This window comes from Gouania willdenowi, chromosome 13, assembly GCF_900634775.1.
Source record: "Gouania willdenowi chromosome 13, fGouWil2.1, whole genome shotgun sequence".
NCBI lineage: Eukaryota > Metazoa > Chordata > Actinopteri > Blenniiformes > Gobiesocidae > Gouania > Gouania willdenowi.
Genome location: NC_041056.1, coordinates 3,450,229 through 3,472,399, shown reverse-complemented (window position 1 = coordinate 3,472,399; position 22,171 = coordinate 3,450,229). Strand labels below are relative to the sequence as shown.

The 22,171-nt window shown below is 39.1% G+C and overlaps 1 protein-coding gene across 1 annotated transcript in view; it reads right to left on the bottom strand.

Annotated features, from left to right (window-relative positions):
- Positions 1-22,171, bottom strand: part of tyw1 (tRNA-yW synthesizing protein 1 homolog (S. cerevisiae)) — a 47,620-nt gene that overhangs the window by 12,453 nt on the left and 12,996 nt on the right. The window contains 4 exon segments of the mRNA XM_028465562.1: positions 6,376-6,486; positions 9,389-9,524; positions 10,178-10,355; positions 20,309-20,418. Coding sequence (XP_028321363.1) covers positions 6,376-6,486; positions 9,389-9,524; positions 10,178-10,355; positions 20,309-20,418 — 535 coding nt within the window.

Sequence of the window (22,171 nt, the reverse complement as noted above, 5' to 3'; positions counted from 1 at the left end):
GAGCTTCTCATCAACACTAACGGCTCCATTTCATTTTAGGGCACATCGATGGAAGCTAGGGGGTATTATTGCTGCTCAGAGCGGATGAATGGGACACCGGATGGAAAAGCAGGTGGTAAAATTTTACAAGCAAAAAAAAAACGAGTTGCTGAGATGAGACGTTTGATGGGGGAATATCAAGGATCTCACAGAAAGGCCGTCCAGGCAGTATACGAGTAATTCCGTGAAAGCCAAAACATCAACATTTGCCAAATGTTGTTTTGTCAAGAACTTTCAATCTGTGGAAACAGCAAAAATGCCACTTTGGCAGAGTTTTTGGGGTCACACAAGTCTGTATCTTGTGGGCTGGTACGAGAGGAACTGGCCTCAATAGCACGGCCTGGTTTGGTTCCAACATCGGCCAATAGGGATTTTCAATCGAAGCCAATAACTCCCTCCATCGTAGCCTCAACACACCATCCTGGGATTGACTAACAGCAGTTTGTGATGCTGAGGTTGATAACACGCCTGAAACTCAGCAGCTACGAGGCTTTCTGTTGGGTTGGAGATAACGGCCAGAAAAAGGGAGAAAATGGAGGGTGGAGAGATAAGAGGCAGATAATTATGGGACAAAAGAGACCAGGAGAGAGATAAGAGAGTGAGGGAGAGGTCACCCTGATAGTGACCTTTCGCTGGTGTCGAAGGGAATGCTTAAATAATTGATAGTTAGGGAACAGGGGTGAGGTCTTCTACACTTAAAATAAGACGTGAAGAGAATTAAAGTTTCTCAAAAAGAAGTAAATATGTACAGTAACAGTTGGTTTATGGGTGGTTCTCAACCTTTTCAGCACCCAAAATAAAGATTTCAGAGTGCGGGGACCCCCACTGTAGCTGAAGGTGGTTGAACACAGACATGAACATTGAAGAACAGTCATGTGGAGACATGGTCCATCTATAAAGTCAGCAAAATAATGGTCTATTGATCTATGAATCTGTGATAACATTTATTTATTCATCTGCATAATATCCAGTGTTATCCAGGATGTTTGTTAATATTTAAGCCATAGTATATAGTCATCTTAAAGATGTAAATCCTTGTTTTAATCAGAAATAAAATGGGTTAAAAGTGACCAAAAATGGTGGAAAAGGTGGTGAAATGGGATTTAAAAAAACCACAGAAATTGGTTAAAAGTTGCAAATTAGAATGACAGACAACGTGGTAGAAAGGGTTCAAAGTATCAATATTGGCTTAAAAGTGGCAGAAATGGGGGGAGAGGGGTTGGGCTAATTGGGGTAAGTTAAAAAGTAGGAACAATTAGTTCAAACTTGCAAATAATGGGCATGACAAATTGTGAAAGTGGTTAAATAAGTATGAAATATGGTGAAAAGAGGTTAAAAGTGACAATAATGGGTCAACATAAGAGAAATGAGGTGGGAAACGTGGTGGAAAGAGTTTATAAGTTCTGACAATGTCTTGAAAGTGGAAAAATGTGCAGAATCTTGAGGTGAAGCTTGTAAACAAGCATTTGGATCAAAGCTACTGTCACTTTTTCATTTCAAGTACATTTGTAAATGGATTTGTTTGTAAAACCTAGCTGATCAATGACCATTGTGCTACAATCCTCAGCTGACAATGATGACCGTGCGGCAGTGGGATTGCGTTCAGCTGACATTTAGAGCAAAGAGCTTCATTTATCGACCTTCGTATTATTCGCACACAAACGCGTCTGATATGGATCTGCCTTCTGTTCTTCTCCATAAAGGACGGCTGAGCTTTAATACAAAAGGAAACAAGTCTGTGAACACGTTAACATTTTTATTTATTGTCCACGTGTGTCTGCGTGAGGCCGAGGCTGATGAGCAACTCTTGCCGACTCCAGAGCTCCCGATTGTCTTGTTACTTGTTGATGTGCTGAAATGTCACGAAACTCTGAATGAATTCACATGAGGACTCTTTGATAGCAAAGCCAGTCTCAGTGGACAGGTTAGAGTGTTTTTTTTTTAACCCAACTCAGTCTTAAACTAAAGAACTTAAAATCATCCAGTTGATTCTTTACCTCACGTTAAAACATTGTAATTAACAGTAGATACGTCGCCGATCGCATGAGAGAGAATGAGGTAAAATGAAGAGAGAAGAGGATTAATCATCAACACAGCTGCTTGAAAATGTTCCACAAATGCCAAAAGAAATTGCTTTGACATTTTCAGCTCAGGGCAAAAAAACTTAAGTGCAGAAGGGAAACTGAACAGCAGACAAAAATTGAAAGAAAGGAGAACGAGCTTCACACACACACCTTGTGATTAATGTATGAGGAAGGCTTTTATTTTGAAAGCACATGAGTCAACATGTCCAAAGAAACTTGTTGCATTGCAACAAAATCAAAAGAACCATACGAAAACTGCACAAAAGAGAAACTATAGAGAAAGACAAATACAGGACCTCTGATTTAACACGATCACAGAAAATGGACAGAAATGTACTTAAATAGTCATTGAAGACAATGTCACATACATATTTTGGTAAAATGACATTTTCACTATATTTTCTATGTAAAACAGGTGGTTAAACATGTATCAAAGCATAAGGATTTGAGTGGACATATAGAAAAACACAATTACTAACAAAATTCAACTCGATCTCTATTAGGCATTTTTGGCAATTTTAGGATGAAGTGGATTTGCTCTAAACATACAGCGATGTAAGACATGTATGATATACTATATGAAAGGAATCCAATATTCCATGATCGCGGAAAGCAGACGGAAAATGCGAAATTCACGTTCTGAGACGAATGAATCAATCTGAATCGTTTGCTTTTCAAATCAGGGACAAATATGTCATTGAAATGCTTCATATTCATATTTTAGGACGACATCACACATTTATGACTTAATGCCTAGCACAAGTAAAAAAAACAACCACGGACGTATACTGCATGTCACATCTACGTAATCCTGACTGTGCAGGATTTTATGCAAATTGTGCCGCAAATATCTCTGTCACGGACTAAAACCTTACTTACAGTATGCGTTTTGGGATCATATCACACATTTTCTTGGTAGTTTTTCTATAAAACGGGTGGTTGAGTGTCTTAAATGTAGTCATTATTCGAACATAATCTCACAGGATATCAGCTAATTTAAATCTGTTTAACTGAATTAATCCCTATGGGTTAGGGTTAGCCTAACCCCTAACCCTTTAATAGCCAGTAAAGTCATTTTAAACAGGCAAAGATAATGAAATACTAAGGAAATGGAAAAGTTTAAAGTGAAACAGAAATGAGTACATTTTGAAAGGGAAAATCAGGGGCTCAGGTGGTAGAGGGTTGGGGGTTCGATCCCAGTACCTGACTATGTGTTGAAGTGTCCTTGGGCAAGACACTGAACCCTAAGTTGCTCCCAGTCGTCGACTAGCGCCTTGCATGGCAGTCCTGTCCCACTGGTGTGTGAATGTGAGAGTGATTGGGTGAATGAGCTGATATGTAAAGCATATCAGGACTGGAACTGTTTCATGGTGGGGATAAAGCACTATATAAAATCTAGTCCATTTAGTCCATTTACCATTTATTAATACTTGTTCAGACAGAAGGCATTAAGTTTATAATTATATATTATTATTAAATGATTTTATTGCAAGCTACAGAAAATGTTTAATACCACTGAAAATCAAATTGAATGATTTTTAATATCATTTAAGGCCTTAATGTTCACTTATTAATTTAATGACTTTTAATGTTTTTTAATGCTCTGCAAAAACACTGTCAGATTGTTTATCTTGTAACGTCTTTGTTGTGTTTTGTTTGTTAAGCTAACAAACAGTCCATAAACTATGAAGGATCAGAGATGAGATGTGACAACATGATATATGAAAGCTGATTGGCTGAAATCTCCAAAATGGCGACGCCCGCTAAATAAAAGTCGATATAAACGACTCCAAAGACATTTCTGACACAAAGGTTTTCAGCGATCATTTAAAGTGCGTTGGTTTGTTGGGTTGGCTTTGCATTAAACACTCTAACTTTCTGATTGTGTCACACACTTCAGTGACTGCAGGGACCAAACTTTTGATTCACAAACACACGGACCATGAAGAAGGAGTTTGAACTTGTTATTTTTAATATTGCCGCTACTGTTGCCAGGGGAGCAAAAGTCTGACACTTCATTAAAAGCAAAGAAGAAAACACTTCATCTGCACTCACACAAACGCATGCATCTTTCAGGAAGTTATATTCAGCTTCCCCCAAAAGCCTCGACCCCCCCCGACTTCTCATTACAGCTCTGGCACCATCCACTTATTATCAGGAGGCCTGAGAACCATTTGCTGACGCGGCCTTTCTTACAGTTAAAGCAGCATGAATGTATCAACAGGACGTCAACAGTTTGGTTTCTATGCATCATCATCAATTGTTATCATTTTTAAATTCAAGGGAAACTGTAGCAGCTTCAGTACGTGTCAGCATTATTTAGAATAATGACCAATCTGAGCATTAATACAAGATTTCATTTTATTGTATTTTATTTTATTTTCCTGTTTTCCTGTCTTTGTTGTCTACCTTGTTTATCTTTTATGTGATTGTGCATTTTTTGTAATCTAAGTTTTTTTTAAATCATTCTGTCTATTTTTATTGTGGTTTTTTGTGTTTTTGTGGAAGTGCATTTGTGATTTTTTTTGGTCATTTTGTGTATTTTTGAATTTATTTTGTGCATTTTTATTTTCACTTTGTGCGTTTTTGTTGCCATTATGTGCGTTTTTCAAGTTATTTTGTGTATTTCTGTTGCCTATTTGTGTATTTTCCTTTCATTTTGTGATTTTGGATTTATTTCTTTTGCATTTTATCTTTATTTTGTATATTTTATGTCACTTAGTGAGTTTGTGTTGCCATTTTGAGTGTTGTTCAAGTAATCTTGTGTATTTTTGTCATAATTTTATGTATTTTTCTGCCATTTTGCATGTTTTTGGATTCATTTTGTGCCATTACTTTTGGGACTAAACCAATCCAGATCGATCTGCCTTAGTGCGTCAAACGTGTGTCAATAAAGGCTGAATAATAACTTGTGCAAACTACTTCACCTACATCTGCAGAACATCCAGGACCTCATGTTTAAACCAACACAGTGAGCTTCTCTGAATAATGAAAGGTTATTACTATTTTAACAGGCTTGTATCTGTATTACAGCCTAGCTTTTATTCTATTCAGCTTATTATTTCACAGATAATGAAATGAATCAATGCCACAAATTCTGTCAGTTTCACAAAGATTACAATAGATATTAATGTGTCCTACAGTAGACTTAGAATACACCTTAAAAGTTTTGAATATTTTGTAGTGGTGTTTAAGTATAATAAGAGTGTAGAGTGGACCGGTTTAGCATTTAAAAAAGCTTAAGTATTTTCCGGGCACAGATTTCATCTAAAATTGAGAGAGCGACTTATAGTCCAGGGCGACTTATCTGTGTGTTTTTTAGTCGGCAGCGCCATCTAGTGAGTAAAAGACATGCGTAAATGCATAGTGGCTTCTTCATGCCCCTACTTATAGCCACGATTTCCCACAATGCATTTAGAAAAAAATACATTACAACTTGTTGGCATTTAGTCGTAAATATAATATTAAGTAAAAAGATGTCATCGCCTTATTTTAGTATCTGACATAATAATAAAATGCAGAAAGTATCCAAACCACAACATGGAGCTTGTTCAGGAATGACAAAGAGGACTTCAACCAGTAAAAGTAAAGCTGACAGACTGGCAGTTAGCATAGCATGCTGATTATAGTAAACGATGACCATGAAAACCAGTGAATCGACTGGTATGCAGACATGGAGCAAGAGTTGGTAGAAGATTGTAGAACAATCTACTTCAGAATACATGCTAATGCTTTATTTAGGTGGCAGGAGTTTTACAGAAAACTATTACATTCATCATCTAACATCCAACTTTTATTTACCATACACAGTTTCACTACTATTGGTCTATCTGAGCTGACCTCAATAGGTAGTGCTTCAAAACCTGGTTTTTGGATCTGATCCCAACTCCACTGTTAAAGATAATATGGTGAACTGGATTAACACATCTCTAGTAACAGCTTATGCACCACAGGCCTTTAGGACAACTGTAATCAAACTACCCGTGATCCAGAGCACGACGCATCAATCAGCACTGAGCAAATGAAGCTAAACAGGAAAGTAAGCACGAGACTAAAAAGTCTCCAGTTAATTCAGAATGCTACTAACAGGAGAGAACATATTTCTCCGGTATTTGTTTCCCTTCATTGGCTTCCTGTAAAACCTAGAATATAATTTAAAATCCTCATGTTAGCACACAAAGCTCTACATGATCAAGCTCCTGTATTATAGTGCCCTATCGTCCAGGTAGAACACTCTGCTCTCAAACCCTACCTTAACCTCGATGAAGTCCGGCTGCCCCAAAGCAATGAGTTCAGAGTAGGACTGCATCTCCTCCACGTTCCAGGCCTTGACCAGCGTCAGTCTGTAGACCGTCCTCTGCCTCTGGAAAAACAAGCAGGATTCAACAGTTATTCTAAAGGATGAGCAGCAGCTGTCAAGCAGCAGAAGGATGAGACTTGATGTTAGAATAATTAAACACCAAACCCACATTTTTCTGTCTGTTGTATTTGGTGTATGTTCTGTATTTGGGTATTAAGTAGTGCTGTTAATTAGAGGTCGACTGATATATCGGCCGGCCGATATTTTGACTTTTTTCAAGATCGGCCATCAGCCAAAAATAAAAATACATGTTTTTGACTATTACCAAGGAGGATATAAAAGAGAGGGCAATGTTACACCTCAGTGAGGGGGAAGGTAGGAAATAGAAAGGGTGGGGAAGAGTTGATTATTTTAAAGTGAGATTTCAATATCTATCCAAAAAACAATCACATATTCGGACTTATGGCGACCAGACCTTTACGTTGATACCATGGTTGGCCCGATCCAAGCACTTTTAAAATCGTATTTCACATAAATATTGCATAAATCCATGGTTGATTCACATATGTATCGTGCGACAGATGTGCAGTAAAGGGTCCAGGGTCAGTCAGCGGTCACTGAAGCATTTAGCGCTTCCTGACTGGGCGTGTCCAGGAGCATTTTTGGGAATTCACCCCTAGTGGCAGGTCAGCAGAAAGCAAGGGTTTAGTTACGCCTTAAGGAGATCTACTTGAACCTCCTGACGTAGCGTGGTGCTGAGAAAAGCATAAACCCGTAAATGTGACGTCTTCCTCTGAGACTGTGAGGTAATTAATAGTAAAGCTTTGAATTTTTTACGAGTAACGTTTTTTAAATCTACTAGTATTACTACAAGTACCGGTAAAGTGTACTCACACACTAGTGTTCCCAAAACCTTTGTTTTTAGTCTACTAGTAGAACTAGTAATGCCAAAAGATTCATTAGTAGACTTTATGCAAATGAAGTGGAAGGGATTGTAACCACATCCAGGACCCTGATTGGTTGGAATACCTTTAAAAACCAATGACAAGCCTGAAATTTCTCCCCCCTCACCCCAGATTGTTTAAATTGTCCCTTTGGGCTGATGTAAAAAAGAATGAGGATGTATCATATAAACTATGAGATGCAATAATGTCAAAACCTATATTTTCTATTATGTTGATAATGTTTTGGCTTCGTCCAGATTGTTCCAGGACAAGTTGTTCAATCGTTAATCTAAAAAAAATAGTCGACTGATTACTTGATTAAATAAAGAACCAATAGCAGCAGCTGTACTTGATTTACATTGACTCTTTATTGGATGTTAATGTATGTGTCACGTTCAGATGAAATAAATGAAGACTTGCAGCTGATGCTGTAAACATTGTGAACAGAACGAGCTGCAGGGTGCGTGCACTTTGTAGGAAATGCATCGGAGACGAGTGATTGTGTCGGAGACAACTTCAACACTGAATTGTGATCAAGGACACAAAAAAATGCTGATGGGTTGAGAAATGATGGAGTGATGTGGAGGAAGAAGAGCAAGGACAGATGGTGTGATGAACGTTCGATCCAGAGAAATGAGCAAAGAGGAGGAGGCCGAACTCTCTTCCCCTGCTCGTCTTCTTCAGACTTTGGAAGGTTAGCCGTGACACACGCTCTCTCAACCCAGCAGGGCACTGGGATAATTGGCTATTGGAAGCAGAAAAGGTGAAGTGTTTCAAGCTGCTTCTATTCCCAAATCCAAGCCCAGCCTCCGACTCCTGCGATCAATCCTCCTCGCACAGGCACGGAGGAGCCATGTGGAGCACAGTGCTCAACAAATCCACTTTTCTTCAACCTACGAGTGTCGACATTTCAAGACTTGGTGCTGCAGGGGTGATTGTGATCAGCTGGTAAAACACCTTTTAGTAGCATGGATCGCTAACGAGCCATTCAGTCGTGTAGCACAAACTCGGCTAAAACATTGTTGCCATGTTGTCTGACTTTTACGCCATGTCATGTTAAATGCTCTTTGTGACACTAACTTTAACCCATATCCATAATAAGGAAGCTGATTGGAAAATATTTTGGGCAAATCAGGTCAATAAACTTCATATATAATATTGTGATAAAAGTCTGCTAATGAAGTCAAATCAACGGAAGCTGACTAAGGCCAATTCACCCTACGACGACCCTACAGATTGTGGCCGTGTATCGATGAATGTGTTAAATTATTCTTCAAAGTGTGGTTTACTAACAAAGAGATTCTTCATTTTTTATGGTAAATGGTAAATGGACTTGATTTTATATAGAGCTTTATCACCACACTGAAGCAGTCTCAAAGCGCTTTACATATCAGCTCATTCGCCCATTCACTCTCACATTCACACACCAGTGGGACAGGACTGCCATGCAAGGCGCTAGTCGACCACTGGGAGCAACTTAGGGTTCAGTGTCTTGCCCAAGGACACTTCGACACATCGTCAGGTACTGGGATCGAACCCCCAACCTCTCGATCAGAAGACGACCCACTACCACCTGAGCCACGGTGCCCTTTTAGCTCATAAACACAGTGTTGTAATCTCTTTGAAGAAATGTTGCCAAAAACTTTATCACACGCCTCGTAAATAGCCCAGATCATATGAGTACACACTTTTTCTTATGAGTTCTAACTGTTTGCAGGGAGTTCTACTGAACCTAAACAATCTTTACTGAGTTCTAACAGTATCTGGCTCACTTTAAATGAGCGTGTCATGACTTGGTTTATTTATAAACTGTGAGTTTGAGTCTTTGGGATCTCAAACCAGGGCTGAATCTGCATTTTTAATGTGAGTGGAGAAAGTGTGGAGGCTATAATGAAGCTTGAAAGTTTCATGACAGGCGTGACAAGCTGACACAAGCTGCTCAGACTGCATGTTTTATAAGATATGAATGTTACACCAGCCGTTGTTTCAGGACATGAACGATTATACAAAACTAGACAAACCTTCTCTCCTAAGGCTCGGAGGCTGTCCAGGAAACGAGGCCAGAAGTCTTTAAAAAGTGGACGATCAATCTTCTTTAAGCTGTCTTTAGTGCTAGCATCTACACTGACATACAGTTGGGTTACTGGCACAAGGTTCCTGGAAATAATGGGAGCAACGATGGCAGGGAAAGACACAGAGAGAGAAGATTTAATTAAAGCAAGCAGTTTAAATGGGCTCAGTATCTCAAACAACAAGCATTTGGACCAAAATACATCAAGTAATAACTACCATACATGTCATTTTAACAGTTTCTGTCGGTCATCGTTATTAACTGCATTGTTACAAGAAAATTATTTTAAATAGCGTACTGTACATGTTTCATCTCAAAGATTCAAACAAAGAAAAACAAAAAGAATTACATAAAATGTGTAAAAATTAAATAAACTAAAGAACAAAAATTGCTTGAGAAAATTTAAAAATAATTATTCTTTTAAACATATTTTCATTTACAATATGTTACAAAAGTATGTGTTCTCAGCCTGGATTCAAAGGCATTTAAATAAATCACTTCAGTTATAGGATAGAATATTATAAATATAGTCAAAATGAAATAGTCTTTTGAAAAAAAAATATTTATTGACAATTTTAAAAAAAATAAAAAAAATAAAGGATTATTCTAATAAATCCAGAACATGAACAGGATCACTTTACTTCCATCCGTTGGATTTTTTTGGGTGGAGTTTGCATGTTAACCTGTCTGCATGCGTAGGACATCCAAACTTTAGCTACAGACGCACATCCTCTCCTACCTGATCTCCTGGGGAAACTGTGCATTGGTGACCAGGAAGCTGGAGATACGCTGGCTGTGCAACAGGCGAAGGAAGGTGTTGATCTCTGGGTACATTATTGGCTCTCCCACCAGAGACAGCGCACAGTGTTTGATGGCCAAACCTTCCTGGTAACGCTCAGGTAATACTCCTGGAACACCTGGACAAAGACAGAGGGTTTGGAGTCAGTTCAATCTCTGAATCAAATTCTCCTGACAATAAAACAACAACAAACAGCTGGAATTGTGCATAAAAGTAGTACTGGAGTACAGGTACAGCGTTGATAGGATAATCAGCAGTAGGGTTGACAAGGGACAGTGAAGTGAAAAGAACATCCCTCTAAACATATAAATCCTGATTATACCTGCAAGTTTCTACAAACATCCACACACACCTGTCCCTCCTCACTGCTTCACATCTGCATATGAGCCAGTTTTGTGTTTTCTAATTGTGCTGTAGAGCTGCTGTCCATCAGTCAGCTCCACATCAGTGGTGTAGTTATTTATTAATCTATCCTTTATAGCCTTGTTATATGAACAGATTGTCCAGTATACCCCTCATTTGAGCCATTTTAGGGTTCCTGTACTGGAAATATACAGTAGATAACAAAAATTACTAACAAACAAAACAGATTTGATGCACTTTAGTTTTTGTTGCTGTATGTGACGTCAAGTCGTTGATTCCGGTGCAGTGTTTACATTTGGTCCCAATGGATTTCTCGGATTCACTTCTTTGCTTAGTGTTTTTGGAGGTTTTCTCCACATTTTCTTTAACATGGCTTAACATGGCTACTGGAGTTTCTTGATAGGACGTGTATGAAGCTGTTATTAGGAGCTCTTGTTGTGCATCGGAGCAGCTACAGCTGGTAGTCAATGCACTGTTTACGTCTTAAAGAAAATTACCCAACTAAACCTCTAGTACTACCTTATATATGATCTTTTGATGGAGATGGAAAATAAATAAACACCCTTTAATGTTTCCGGGGAGTATATGTTCGCTCCGAGACCTCCGTTTTCATGTGGTCTATAGTCACCTTCTTTAATCCATGCCAGAGTCTCACTGTGTGTTCACGCCTTGCCAAATAAGCCGGTCTTTGCAGCTCATTTCCAGCCAAGAAATGTCTTTTGAATATAGGCAATGACTTTTCTTCCAGAGACGGCCAACAAACCCAGCGATAGAGCTGCGGTTCACATCCGTTAATGTCTGAGGATCGTCAATAAAAACTGAAGTGATAAAGTTTAACATATCAACAGGAGAGAAGCAGAGATTTTTGGGTTCAGACTCCTGAACTGTTCATTGTTGTGATGCAGCAAACAACAAAAACGTACTCGCTGACAAAGCTTTAATATCTTATTGCACTTTGGAAACATTTCCTAACTCTTGGTAACTATACTAATAAAGTTTTAATGTTTACTGACACCAAAGGAAATAAGATGGTACAGCCGAGACATCAGCATTAAACATAAATTAGATGCAAAGAAAACTGAAGCTCTGAGAAGCTGAGAATCCCTGCGTTCAATGGTAAAAGTGCTTAAAGCTGTATGTAATCGTTGGCATTGGTCATAAAGAGAAGAACAAACAGTTAAAGCTCAAAGGAAACATTACAACCACTGTTGAGAGGCTTTAATGGGATGCGGTAGTATAAGCAGAATCCATTTTATTTTCCATTAACTGCAGCAAATCTTCACTAAACAAACCCTGAAGTGCTGCCATTGTGAACTCCATCTGTCCGGTCACTGGTGAGGTCCAGTCTTCACTGCTAAACCACATGATCCAACTTTAAGGCAATAGAAAGCAAACTGACCTCCAAAAGACCTCAAGCATTAAATGAACTACAAAAACCAGCAGCAGAGAAGCTTTGAGATCATAGCTAGAAAGAAAAAAACAATCACTGAATTGATACACTAAAACAGCTGGACAGTAAAGGACACATCGGTTGATGGAATCTTTGCACAGTGACATCATCAGTCAGACACAAGCATACAAAATCACAAGCTGTGCGAACACGTACCCAGACTCTTGGCACATATCACAGATTCAAACTAAAACAGAGCTCTCACCTCCGAGAAAAGAAAGGAAGTGAACAGTTGGTAGCACGAAGAACCGCCCAATGCATGAAACGAGAACACTAAATCGTAGAGAGTTGGGAAGTGGCGTGTGGCCAGACGTGACACAAGAAAATTCCTCCTTTTGGTTTTTTCCTCCTTGAGTAGGGCTATACTCTACTCAAGTAACGGCGCTCCAGAAGAGCAGCTCATGTAATTGTATCAAATTTTCCAGGCAGTTTCAAGTAATTCTTGTGAAGACAAACTGCAATGAATTGTGGCAACATTAAAATCTTTTCCCTGGCCTATTTAGACCGACTTAGACAATCCTGGTGTTAAAGCAGCCTGAAAGACCAAATAATGGAAACATTGGGCACATTTTCACTGCAGCAACTTGCCTCCAAAACCAATAACTTTTCTCCTGATGTTTCGAGTGCCTGAACCATTTAGTTCTGGTGAGATCCATCATTGCTGAGAATCGTCCCTCGTTGAGTATAGGGTCTTTTGAAAAGGACAGGATTGTTGAGGAAGCGGGGGTTTACAGGGCCAGCGCCTGATTGGATGCAGTGTTGAGTGTTCAACTTTTACCATGTTGAAAGCTGACTGCCAAGGAGTTATTACATTTAGGACAACATTGTTGACCAAACCTTATTAAGGAGGCTCCTCCCAGTGGGAGGATTGATGAGTGGATGGACAACAAGATCCAAAATCTCCTGAACATTTCAGATGAGGACGAAGCCTGCGTGTTTCTCCCGTTCTTTATTAAATCATGTCATGTGTGCGAGGAAGTTATAGGAGAAAATTACTCCATACTGAAAAGTTGTGGGTAATCCAGTGGAAAAGTTCAGTCAGACGTCCAATGAAGTCGCTTCTTTAGCCACTCAGTGAGGGTTTGTGAGAAAAAGCTATCTTTTAGTATATACCATAGCAATATGCATGTAAGGGTTCTCAGTCTCCTGGCTCATTATGTAAAAAGGGACAGTGATGGCCTAGCGGTTACGGAAGCGAGCTTGTAACCAGAGGGTTGCCACTGTGGACAATCACTGTGATATATTGAGCAAGGCATTAGACACTTGCTTCCATGACTCTCTTGAAAAAGAGATTCCTAATGACACTTTACTGGTTAAATAAGTATTTTTTGTTTTTCGGTAAAAGCATCAAAAGCAAGGGTGCCAATTGCGTTGCTCGTGATCAACCGGTTGAGAAAGCTTTGATTGACCATCGTTAGAAGAGTTAGTTTTATCCTACCTTATCATAACGACCCATCTGACGCAAAAGTAGCTCACCACTTAAATCTGTGAGTTAACGTGTCTCTTTATCACGGACTTAGGGTATCAACAGTTCCATAAAGTCGAGTTCCCATCACGACAAGATTTGCATACTCTGTGTAGTCTTTGGTTTATGCTAAGAATACCTTCCTGTTAGAAATCAGCTCAATACATTGGGATGGTAAAATCAAACCCCCACAGACAGAGTTTAAAGGCTCAGAATAAAAATCATTGGAGTCCTTTTAACAAAATCCAATGCTATGCTTTTTGTGGCAGGTAATTAATTCATGAACCGACTTCCACTTGGCCATTGCCACAGAGTGCATTGCTGAGCTTCTTTTTGATATGCTAATGCCCTGCAGAGCCACACACAAGAAGCTAACAAAGGTAATGGTATCCATCATGACGAGTCTGACCGAAGCAAGTGAAGAGTGAAATAGAGGTTCACATTCCAGCAGATAGGGACTTATTTTACAGATTAGCCCATGAAAGTATGTTTACTCACACATCAAGAGATTTTCATTAATTCAAGATGATTTCAAGTCCTTAAGTTTGGTCATGAGCTTTGGGAATGACTGAAAGAAGAAGACTGCAACAACAAGCGGATGAAATAAAATTTCTCATTTTGAAAGCCAACATCTTCAAGTTTCCTTATTTGTCACCTAAACCAGCTGTCATGAAAATGATGGCGTTAGGATGGAATATGAAACAGCCACTTCACAGTTTGAGGGTTTTGTGCTCCTGTGGGAGAGGAGAATCTCTGCGGCTGCAAATGCAACACGAAATGTCGGAGAAGGAACGTTTTCTTTAATCACAGAGAACAAATAGGATTGTAAGCAGGAGAAACACCATTGGGATGGCTATCCACGTGAAAACAAGAAGGACAGCAGATGAAGTCAAAAAAGAATAAAGGTAAAAATTAGCGATAAGACTTTACCTGAAGTGTTCTATATAAAGCTGACATTACACTGTCATTATTATGAATCGACACCTGACATTAGCATGAATAAGGTGTCGTGAAGGCTGTCATTAAGTGTCGTTCGTTACCCTAACCCCTAACCCTACCAAACCCCATTAGATCCCTCCACCTCACCCAAAAAATGCCAACATAGCTCCAAAGGTGCCATAATTTAGCGAACGACACTTAATGACAGGCTTCATGACAACATATTAATGTTAATGACAGATACTGACAGCGTAATGTCATATGTATAAAACTTCAAGTAATGTGTTAACAAAATTGCTCATTTATTCTCATTTATTACCAAAACGCTGACTTAACAGTAAGTTTTAAGTCTGTCTCCTAAATTTTATGCGTGCCTTTTAGAAGTCTTGCCCTAAGTAATTTAAATTTAACAGGAACATAAAGTAAAAATTGCATTTTTTGGATAAAGTGATTCCATTAGTGTCCATTTTGTCATGTGTTGCATAAAAATGTGGGGGAAAAAAGACAAAACTTGGGAGAAAAAAATCTATTTGTTATCAGTCAAAAAAGTTCAAGATTGAAGGTTAACAGATCAGTGCATCGCTAGTGTAATCACCAACAACATTAGACAATAATAACTTCTATGAAACAGTCTGATTGGCCAAAAGTCCTAATGAACTTAACACAGATCCTGTATGCAATGAACAGGATTTCTTTCTTATTTCAATAAGCTAAATCTTTGATATGGACAAGGATCCAATTTATGAGTTCAAAGCTGCTGCGTGACATTCAAAGCTGGTCTTTGGTGGTGCGGAGACTTAATCCCAGTGGAGGAGCCCAAAGGCTTTGTCTGGAGGCTCCATTGTGCTGCACGGAGCTGAATGCATTTCTGTCAAATGTAAAAGGGTTTGAAGGTCTGATAATAAGACTCTACGTTATGACTGGAAAGGAGATTAGGGAAAATGATGACGACAGGTGGAGCTTGTGCTTTCCTCCTGTACGTTTTTAATTAGATGTGTGAAAGTGGATTGAAAAATGTAAAAACACTAAGATTAAATGTCTGTTTATTTTATGTTTTCAAACAAAGCTTCAGGTCGAGATTCTTTTGCAGGATGTTTGTTCCATACTGAAGAAATTCACACATTTTTGTCACTTAAGTCAATTTGAAAAACACTAATCTGCAGATTTTATTAGTTTTAAAGCAGCTCTTTGATATAAAGACATTTTGGCACAACTTCCAGAGCAGAATAAGTTCAGCGTTGACTCTGAATGGCTTCAGCAGCAGCTCTGAGGTCGAAAAGGCAGCAGCTCCAAGTTGAACGACTTGAAGGAAAACTTGGCAGAGGGAAGTGAAGCCCTTCACTTTGCCAAGAAGAGACTTCATGTCGACGTGTGTGGGGCTTCTATGGGAGGTGATTTATAAGACCGGACAGTGGAGATGACGGCTTTTAATCGACCAGAGTGGAAGAGCTATCAAAATTAAACCAGACCCGATTTAATAAAGAAAATGGGAAATCTGCTTCACTGTGTGATCTCAGTCAGACGGTTTAATGAGCAAAATGACATTCATTGAAGAAATATTCTTTATTTAGCCTCCTTAGGTGAAACCTGTCATCTGAACCGGTCACCGACCCACAGTTCTTGGTGCTTTAAAGCTGCAGTACAGTATGGAAGTTTTTTTTGGTGCCATTTGGTCAAAAATATTATCACCTTTGAGCATATTGTAATTCAACGTGTTCTGGGTGGACACTAAACTCTTCTCCTTCTCTAGGCCCTGTAAATGAGCTTTAGAGATCCAGGAGAGTGACGCTAGAGTTCAGCCAATCACAGATCTTTTTACAAAGCAGGAAAAGTGTCCATTGCAGCATAAAGCACAACGATTACAAAAAGGGAGGGGGGAGGGGGGGCGTGGTTGTTTCTACACAAGTCTCACAATTCTACATACTGCAGCTTTAAAGAGGCTAGTTTTAACCTCTAAGGGTAACAATGTGCACGTGTCGTCCTTGTTACCAGTCTTTCATCTTTACGTCGCCCATTTCAGTTTCTGAAGTTTAGTCCAACCTTACGCAGGATCTTCACTGAATGCGTAACTACTCTGAACGTCTCTGCTGCGTAACGAGATAGGCATCAGCAGACCCCCGCTACCCAGAGAAGGAGCAAGCGTGTCGGAAAATGGATGGAAATGCGATCTGCCTTGAACACAGAGTTTTTTATTCTGTGCCTGTGCACTACTTCCCCTGTCCCACATGAGCAAATCTTTGCTGAATTTGTGCATCGTTTCTCCGGCGTCCATCAAAAATAGAAGCTCTGCGTATCTATTGCAGAGGGTGCCGGACTGACACAGTCAGTGGAAACTGATACAGTCAGTGGAAACTGATACATTGACTAATAAGGGTGTAGGAAAAATCGATTCGACGATATATCACGATATTTCACCACGCGATTATCGTATCGATCCATAAAATGTCCAAATTGATTTTATGAATGAAAAATGAAAAAATTAAAAAATGAATTGCGCTAACATACAGTAGGCATAGCATGTAAACACCGGTCACTAGGTGTCAGTGAATCACATCAGACCTTGTTAAACTACCTCACTACTCAATACATTTCAGCTGTAAGTTAATTATTTTCATAAAACATACTGAGCACTTTTATAGATGTTTCTGGTTTTTTTTCTTTTTAATAATTTAAGAACTTAACAGAATCAGAATCTGTTGTAGAAGCAAAAATTAAACTTTTTTGAAAAATGTAATTTTAAAGTTTGATAAACATACCACTTGTTTTTGATATTTGTACTTAAATTACAGTTAGTTACCATTTACTTGTTCTTGCAAGTTTTAAAACCATTTTATGCTTGCAAAGGTGAAATTTGTAATTCTGGATATCACGATATATATCATATTGTTTAGTGTCTGGGTATATTGTATCGTGACATGCAAATCGTGAATAGTACCGTATCGTTAGATTCATGGCAATGTACACCCCTATTGACTAGGATGGCAACGTTCCAGCTCCGTTGCCGTGATGCAGCAGTTGCGAGTGGAAATTAGGGGTTAGAACTTATCGTTAATCCGTGTACCCTTCATTCTTTGGTTATTACGTTTTAAAACCAAATCAAAACAACAAATAAACAGTGTGGTTATTTTGTTTTACTGATTTAAAACCAAAACAGAAAAACCAAAAAACAGATAAGCAGCATTTTTCAGTTTTTTGTGTGTTTTTTTTAACTTGTTCTGTTTGAGTGACGGGAAAATTAGAACATGAACTGAAGTCCGCTCCACCTTGTTCCCCTCCCCAGGTCCTGGACCAGGTCTCCTCACACGAAAGGACTGTTTAGGATTTATTTCAGCAGTATTCTGATCCTACTCAGTCTGTGGATGTTTTAGCTCGTAAAAAGCTGCTCACGTTTATGTTTTGTTTCACGGTGTTACGGTCCAAATAGTATCCAAATAAACAGGTGACTGACTATCGACTGTGAAGCTGGTGTGAGGAACAATAGATGGTAGAACTTCTACCATTTGATATTTTAGCAAAAACAATTACAGCTTTTTTGAGGGCAGTAAAATGTTTATTTTGCACGTTATAAATACCGCGAACAGCGGTTGATTTATTTACAGGTATGTATTAATAACATTTCAATTCACCAGTAATGTGACTTATGCGTTGCTTCTTTTTATGTTCGGACGGGGAGCAAAAGTCCGCCCAGTCACCAGATTATCTGGATACTATTTGAACCGTAACACTGTTTGGTAAAGTTGGCAGATATTCACAAATTCGGACTTCCAGCATCAATAACTCTTTAACGAAACGTCATCGACAAACAAATTACACCTCTGCCATCAGTGTGAGGTGGACAACATGAGACCAGATCATTTTTTATCAAACGCAGCAGAGTCAAAGTCCGTCTGTCGGTGGTTCTGTGTGGTGAGATTAAAACATGAAGCTCTCGTCCTAGTTTCTCGTAAATATCCAAATATTATCAATAAATTAATAAAACCCAAAAAAAACAATCAGTTTTTTCTATTTTTTTACTTTGGTTTTGAAACAAAATAACCAAAGAACGAAGGGTACACAGATTATCATTAATCCAGGTCACGCTGGATCTCGCTTTGGCCAAAGCGAGAGTCAAGCTTAGTAATGAAACCCTCCATTTTCAAAATGCACGACTAAAGCGCGACTAAAAGATGAATGAATAAATTAATGAAATGATCACTTCATCCAATCAGAAATGGGCTATTTGTAAAAGTACTAAAAGCAGGAAGGAAACAAAGAGGGTTTGCTGGCTTTTGTTCATAAACGATTAAACTGCTCTGCCTGAGCTTTGTGTGTGCATTTGTTAGATTGTGAGTATTCTTTGTGTGTCCTGCTAATATTGGGTTAGCTGCCAATTAAATTGAATCCCCAAAAAAGAGTGGAGAAAACATTGCAAACGGTAGAAATAAAGTCCTCTAATCATCTTGGGACAGGCCTGATTGTTCTTAATCTTGTTTTTCTTTCTTTCCTTTGTGCACAGCATGAGGTCGAACTCACCGCGAGGAAACACAATTCATCACAACAACGGCAGCAGAGAAACACTGCAGAGGAGCCGCTTGTGGATGAGTGTGTGTGTGTGTGAATGAGCGTGTGCAGCAGTTGGGAGGTGATTTATTAGCAGTAAAAGGACTGTGTGTGCACGCGTGTGTGTGTGCGTGTGTGTGTGTGTGTGTGTGTGTGTGTGTAAATCGCAGACAGTCTACGAGCATTTTTAATCTTCTCTACAGTTCAGTTGGCACGACGTGGTCGGGCTAACTGAGGAGCGTGAAGGTGAATGTGGAAGTCTTTTAGGAAGAATGCCAGAAAAATCTCTCTAAGATTTATTTGTCTGCTTGGTTTGGGGCCGGCGTGTGAACACGCAAAACAAAATCTGAATCAGATAAAGCAGCAAAAACTACTTGGACTGTTTTGGACATTTTTGATGAGTTTTCAATAAAATTCACAGTTGGGACAAAGAGCAGACTGACAGCTGCAGTGCAAGTAAAGATAAAAAATCACCAATAAATATTAAATATGGCTCATATACAAAGAGAAAGCAGTGAAACGCGGTAGGTGTGCGTTGTTGTTTGTAGAAACCCACAGGAATAAATAAGATTTTGCATGTTTAGGGCAGACAATGGAGGAGGTTTTTCTGAGACGTTTCGATATTGAAATGTATCGCAAAAGCTCAACGGAAACACTTTTTCCGCAATTACATGTCACATGACGTGATCACTTCTCCTGAATCAAATACAAGCAACTCTCTCACTGACAAGGTTTTACTGTCACTTTGGAGCAATTCAAAAAGTGTGTAATGAACGCAAACCAAGAAGAAGCTTAGTGATAAGATTATAGCTGCTGCACAGCAATGGTTGGGGCCAGGGAAATTTAGGCAAAACAAGACAGCAGCTGTTTTTAGCGTTTAAAGGCAGATTTCAAACGATTGTCAAAAATTCAGTTTTTAAGAAAAAAATACACACATTGCATCTAGACAGCACGGAGATGTTGGAAGATTGTTTTAAACAAGAATTTATTGGCTCCATAAGTAAAAAACTGATGTTTAAAAATGACTTTTATCCATGGACTCCAATTGTTTGCACAAGAGCAGAATTTTAAACAGTTTTTGATATAAAACTGATTTTAACTTTTCAAAATGTTGTAGCGCCGCCTTTAGGACAAATGTGGTGATTGTTTGGACATGAGACTAAAGAAGAAAAAAAGAAGAACATGCAGGATAACAATAGGTTCCTAGGAGCTTGGGCTGCCTAGCCCGTAAACATCAGCTGTACCCGGTCCGGGTCCAGGACTATCCCTGGTGTGAAAGCTGAAACCTCACCAACATTGAAAACCATAAACCAACCTTTGAACTGTCGAATCATGTTCTGGTGTTTCTCCATCGCCTCCTCCAGGATCTTCTCGGCCGGGTCCATTTTCCAGAGCCACTCAGTCCCCACCGGGTTGGTGTGATGTCTGTGAACACACACGCAGGGTGGGTGTCCCAATTGGGCTGGGCGATATGGACCAAAACTCATAAATCAATGTTTTTTCTCAAAATGTTGATATACGATATGAATCTCAAAATTTTTCCTCAATAAAGTCTCACCAGAAAGACAATTCTAGGTTAAACCATATGTGCCACTTTTGGCTTATTCTCCTCTAAGGGACAGCACATGTGAGTGAGTTCTGTAGTGCGACTTGTTCAGGGGAAAGTCTGGGTTAGGACGCACTCAGTAATCCATCTGTGTTTTTCAGCTGTTCTGAGAATTAGCAAAAGCAGCGACTCCTAAAACGAGTATTTTAATACAAAAAAGGCTACTTAAAAAAACATTCGATATATAATGTATAATGTATAATATAATGTATAATACCACTTTTGCAATACCGATATTGCAGCAATGAGTATTAATCAATAACGCTATCGTCACGAATCATACACACTTTTATGACTTATTTTGTAGTATGGAATGTTACAAAAGGCTTAACCAAGTGATTTTGTTCAAACACAGAACAATAGTCAGCAACAGTAGGTATGAGGAAAACTTATTAACCATCAACTTCAACAGTCTGTGATTTACTCGCTAACTTCAGCCACCAGAGCGTGTCAGCACACTGTTTAAGAGAAAGTGAAGGTCCCGAAGGAGAGCTCTCCTTCTCTGCTTCATTGTCTACTACTTGTCTAAAGATGTCTTTTGGTTTAGTAACGTTGACTGCCAAAGACGTCTAAAGACGTTAATTGTGTTTTTCGGCCGGGGTTGCTAGGAGACAGTGTGATGAAGCTCTCCTGTGAATATCGAGCTTGTACCATGATGTAGTGACCAACTGGTGCCATGTAGGTGGAAGCAGAGCACCTTTGGATAAGAGATCACCCATGTTGGGCAGAGCTCAGAGGGAGAGGAAAAGAGTTTACTAGACAGAAAATGGCGCTGCGAGAGTTGATGCTGAAGTTCACAGCAGCTCATAGTAGCGCACACTCAACCAGAGCATGTGTGGAACTAAGTGGACTATTGAGAGTGTCGTGATGGTGAAGGAAAATTATCAAAAAGTGGGTGGGTTCAAACAAAAGGTGTTCTGTCCTGAGTAGTTTAACACATCTAGATGTAAATACAATAAAATAAAAGCTGGAATTCTGAACTTTAGTGTCATATTAGTGCTTTGATCTGAAACCCAAATGTCTTCAGTATACAACAAAAACAAAAGATATTGACCTTGCCGTTCCAATACTTTTGGAGGGGACTGTATATTATATGATTTTGGATGCAGGGCAATATAATCAGATACTGTTTTTCTTTTTGCAGATAATGCATCAGGACACCCATAACAGATAGTGGACCTTCTGCAGAGCTGGAGGCTCATTTATCCTCACATTCACATCAACACATTGTTATTTAACACAATGCATTGAAATCGTGAGGATAAAGTAAAACTAAATGTTATTAAAAGACCCAGTGGATGCAGAAAGCATCGTGACAGGTGTCAGTTATGTAACGCTGCTGCTGTCACATCACGATACTCACCAACACACATTCTCACTGTCAATTATAGAGCAGAGCTGCGAGCTGAGCTAAATGTGAAATAAAAAAACCAACGTAGAGAACGCATTAATTAAAGTGTACGAAGAGCCTCTAATGGACGACTCGTGGTTCAACGAAGCTTCCTCAGCAATAAATTGGATGTATTGCGAAACCAACCAGTGATAATCAGTCAAACTGCTCCTTTACATGTG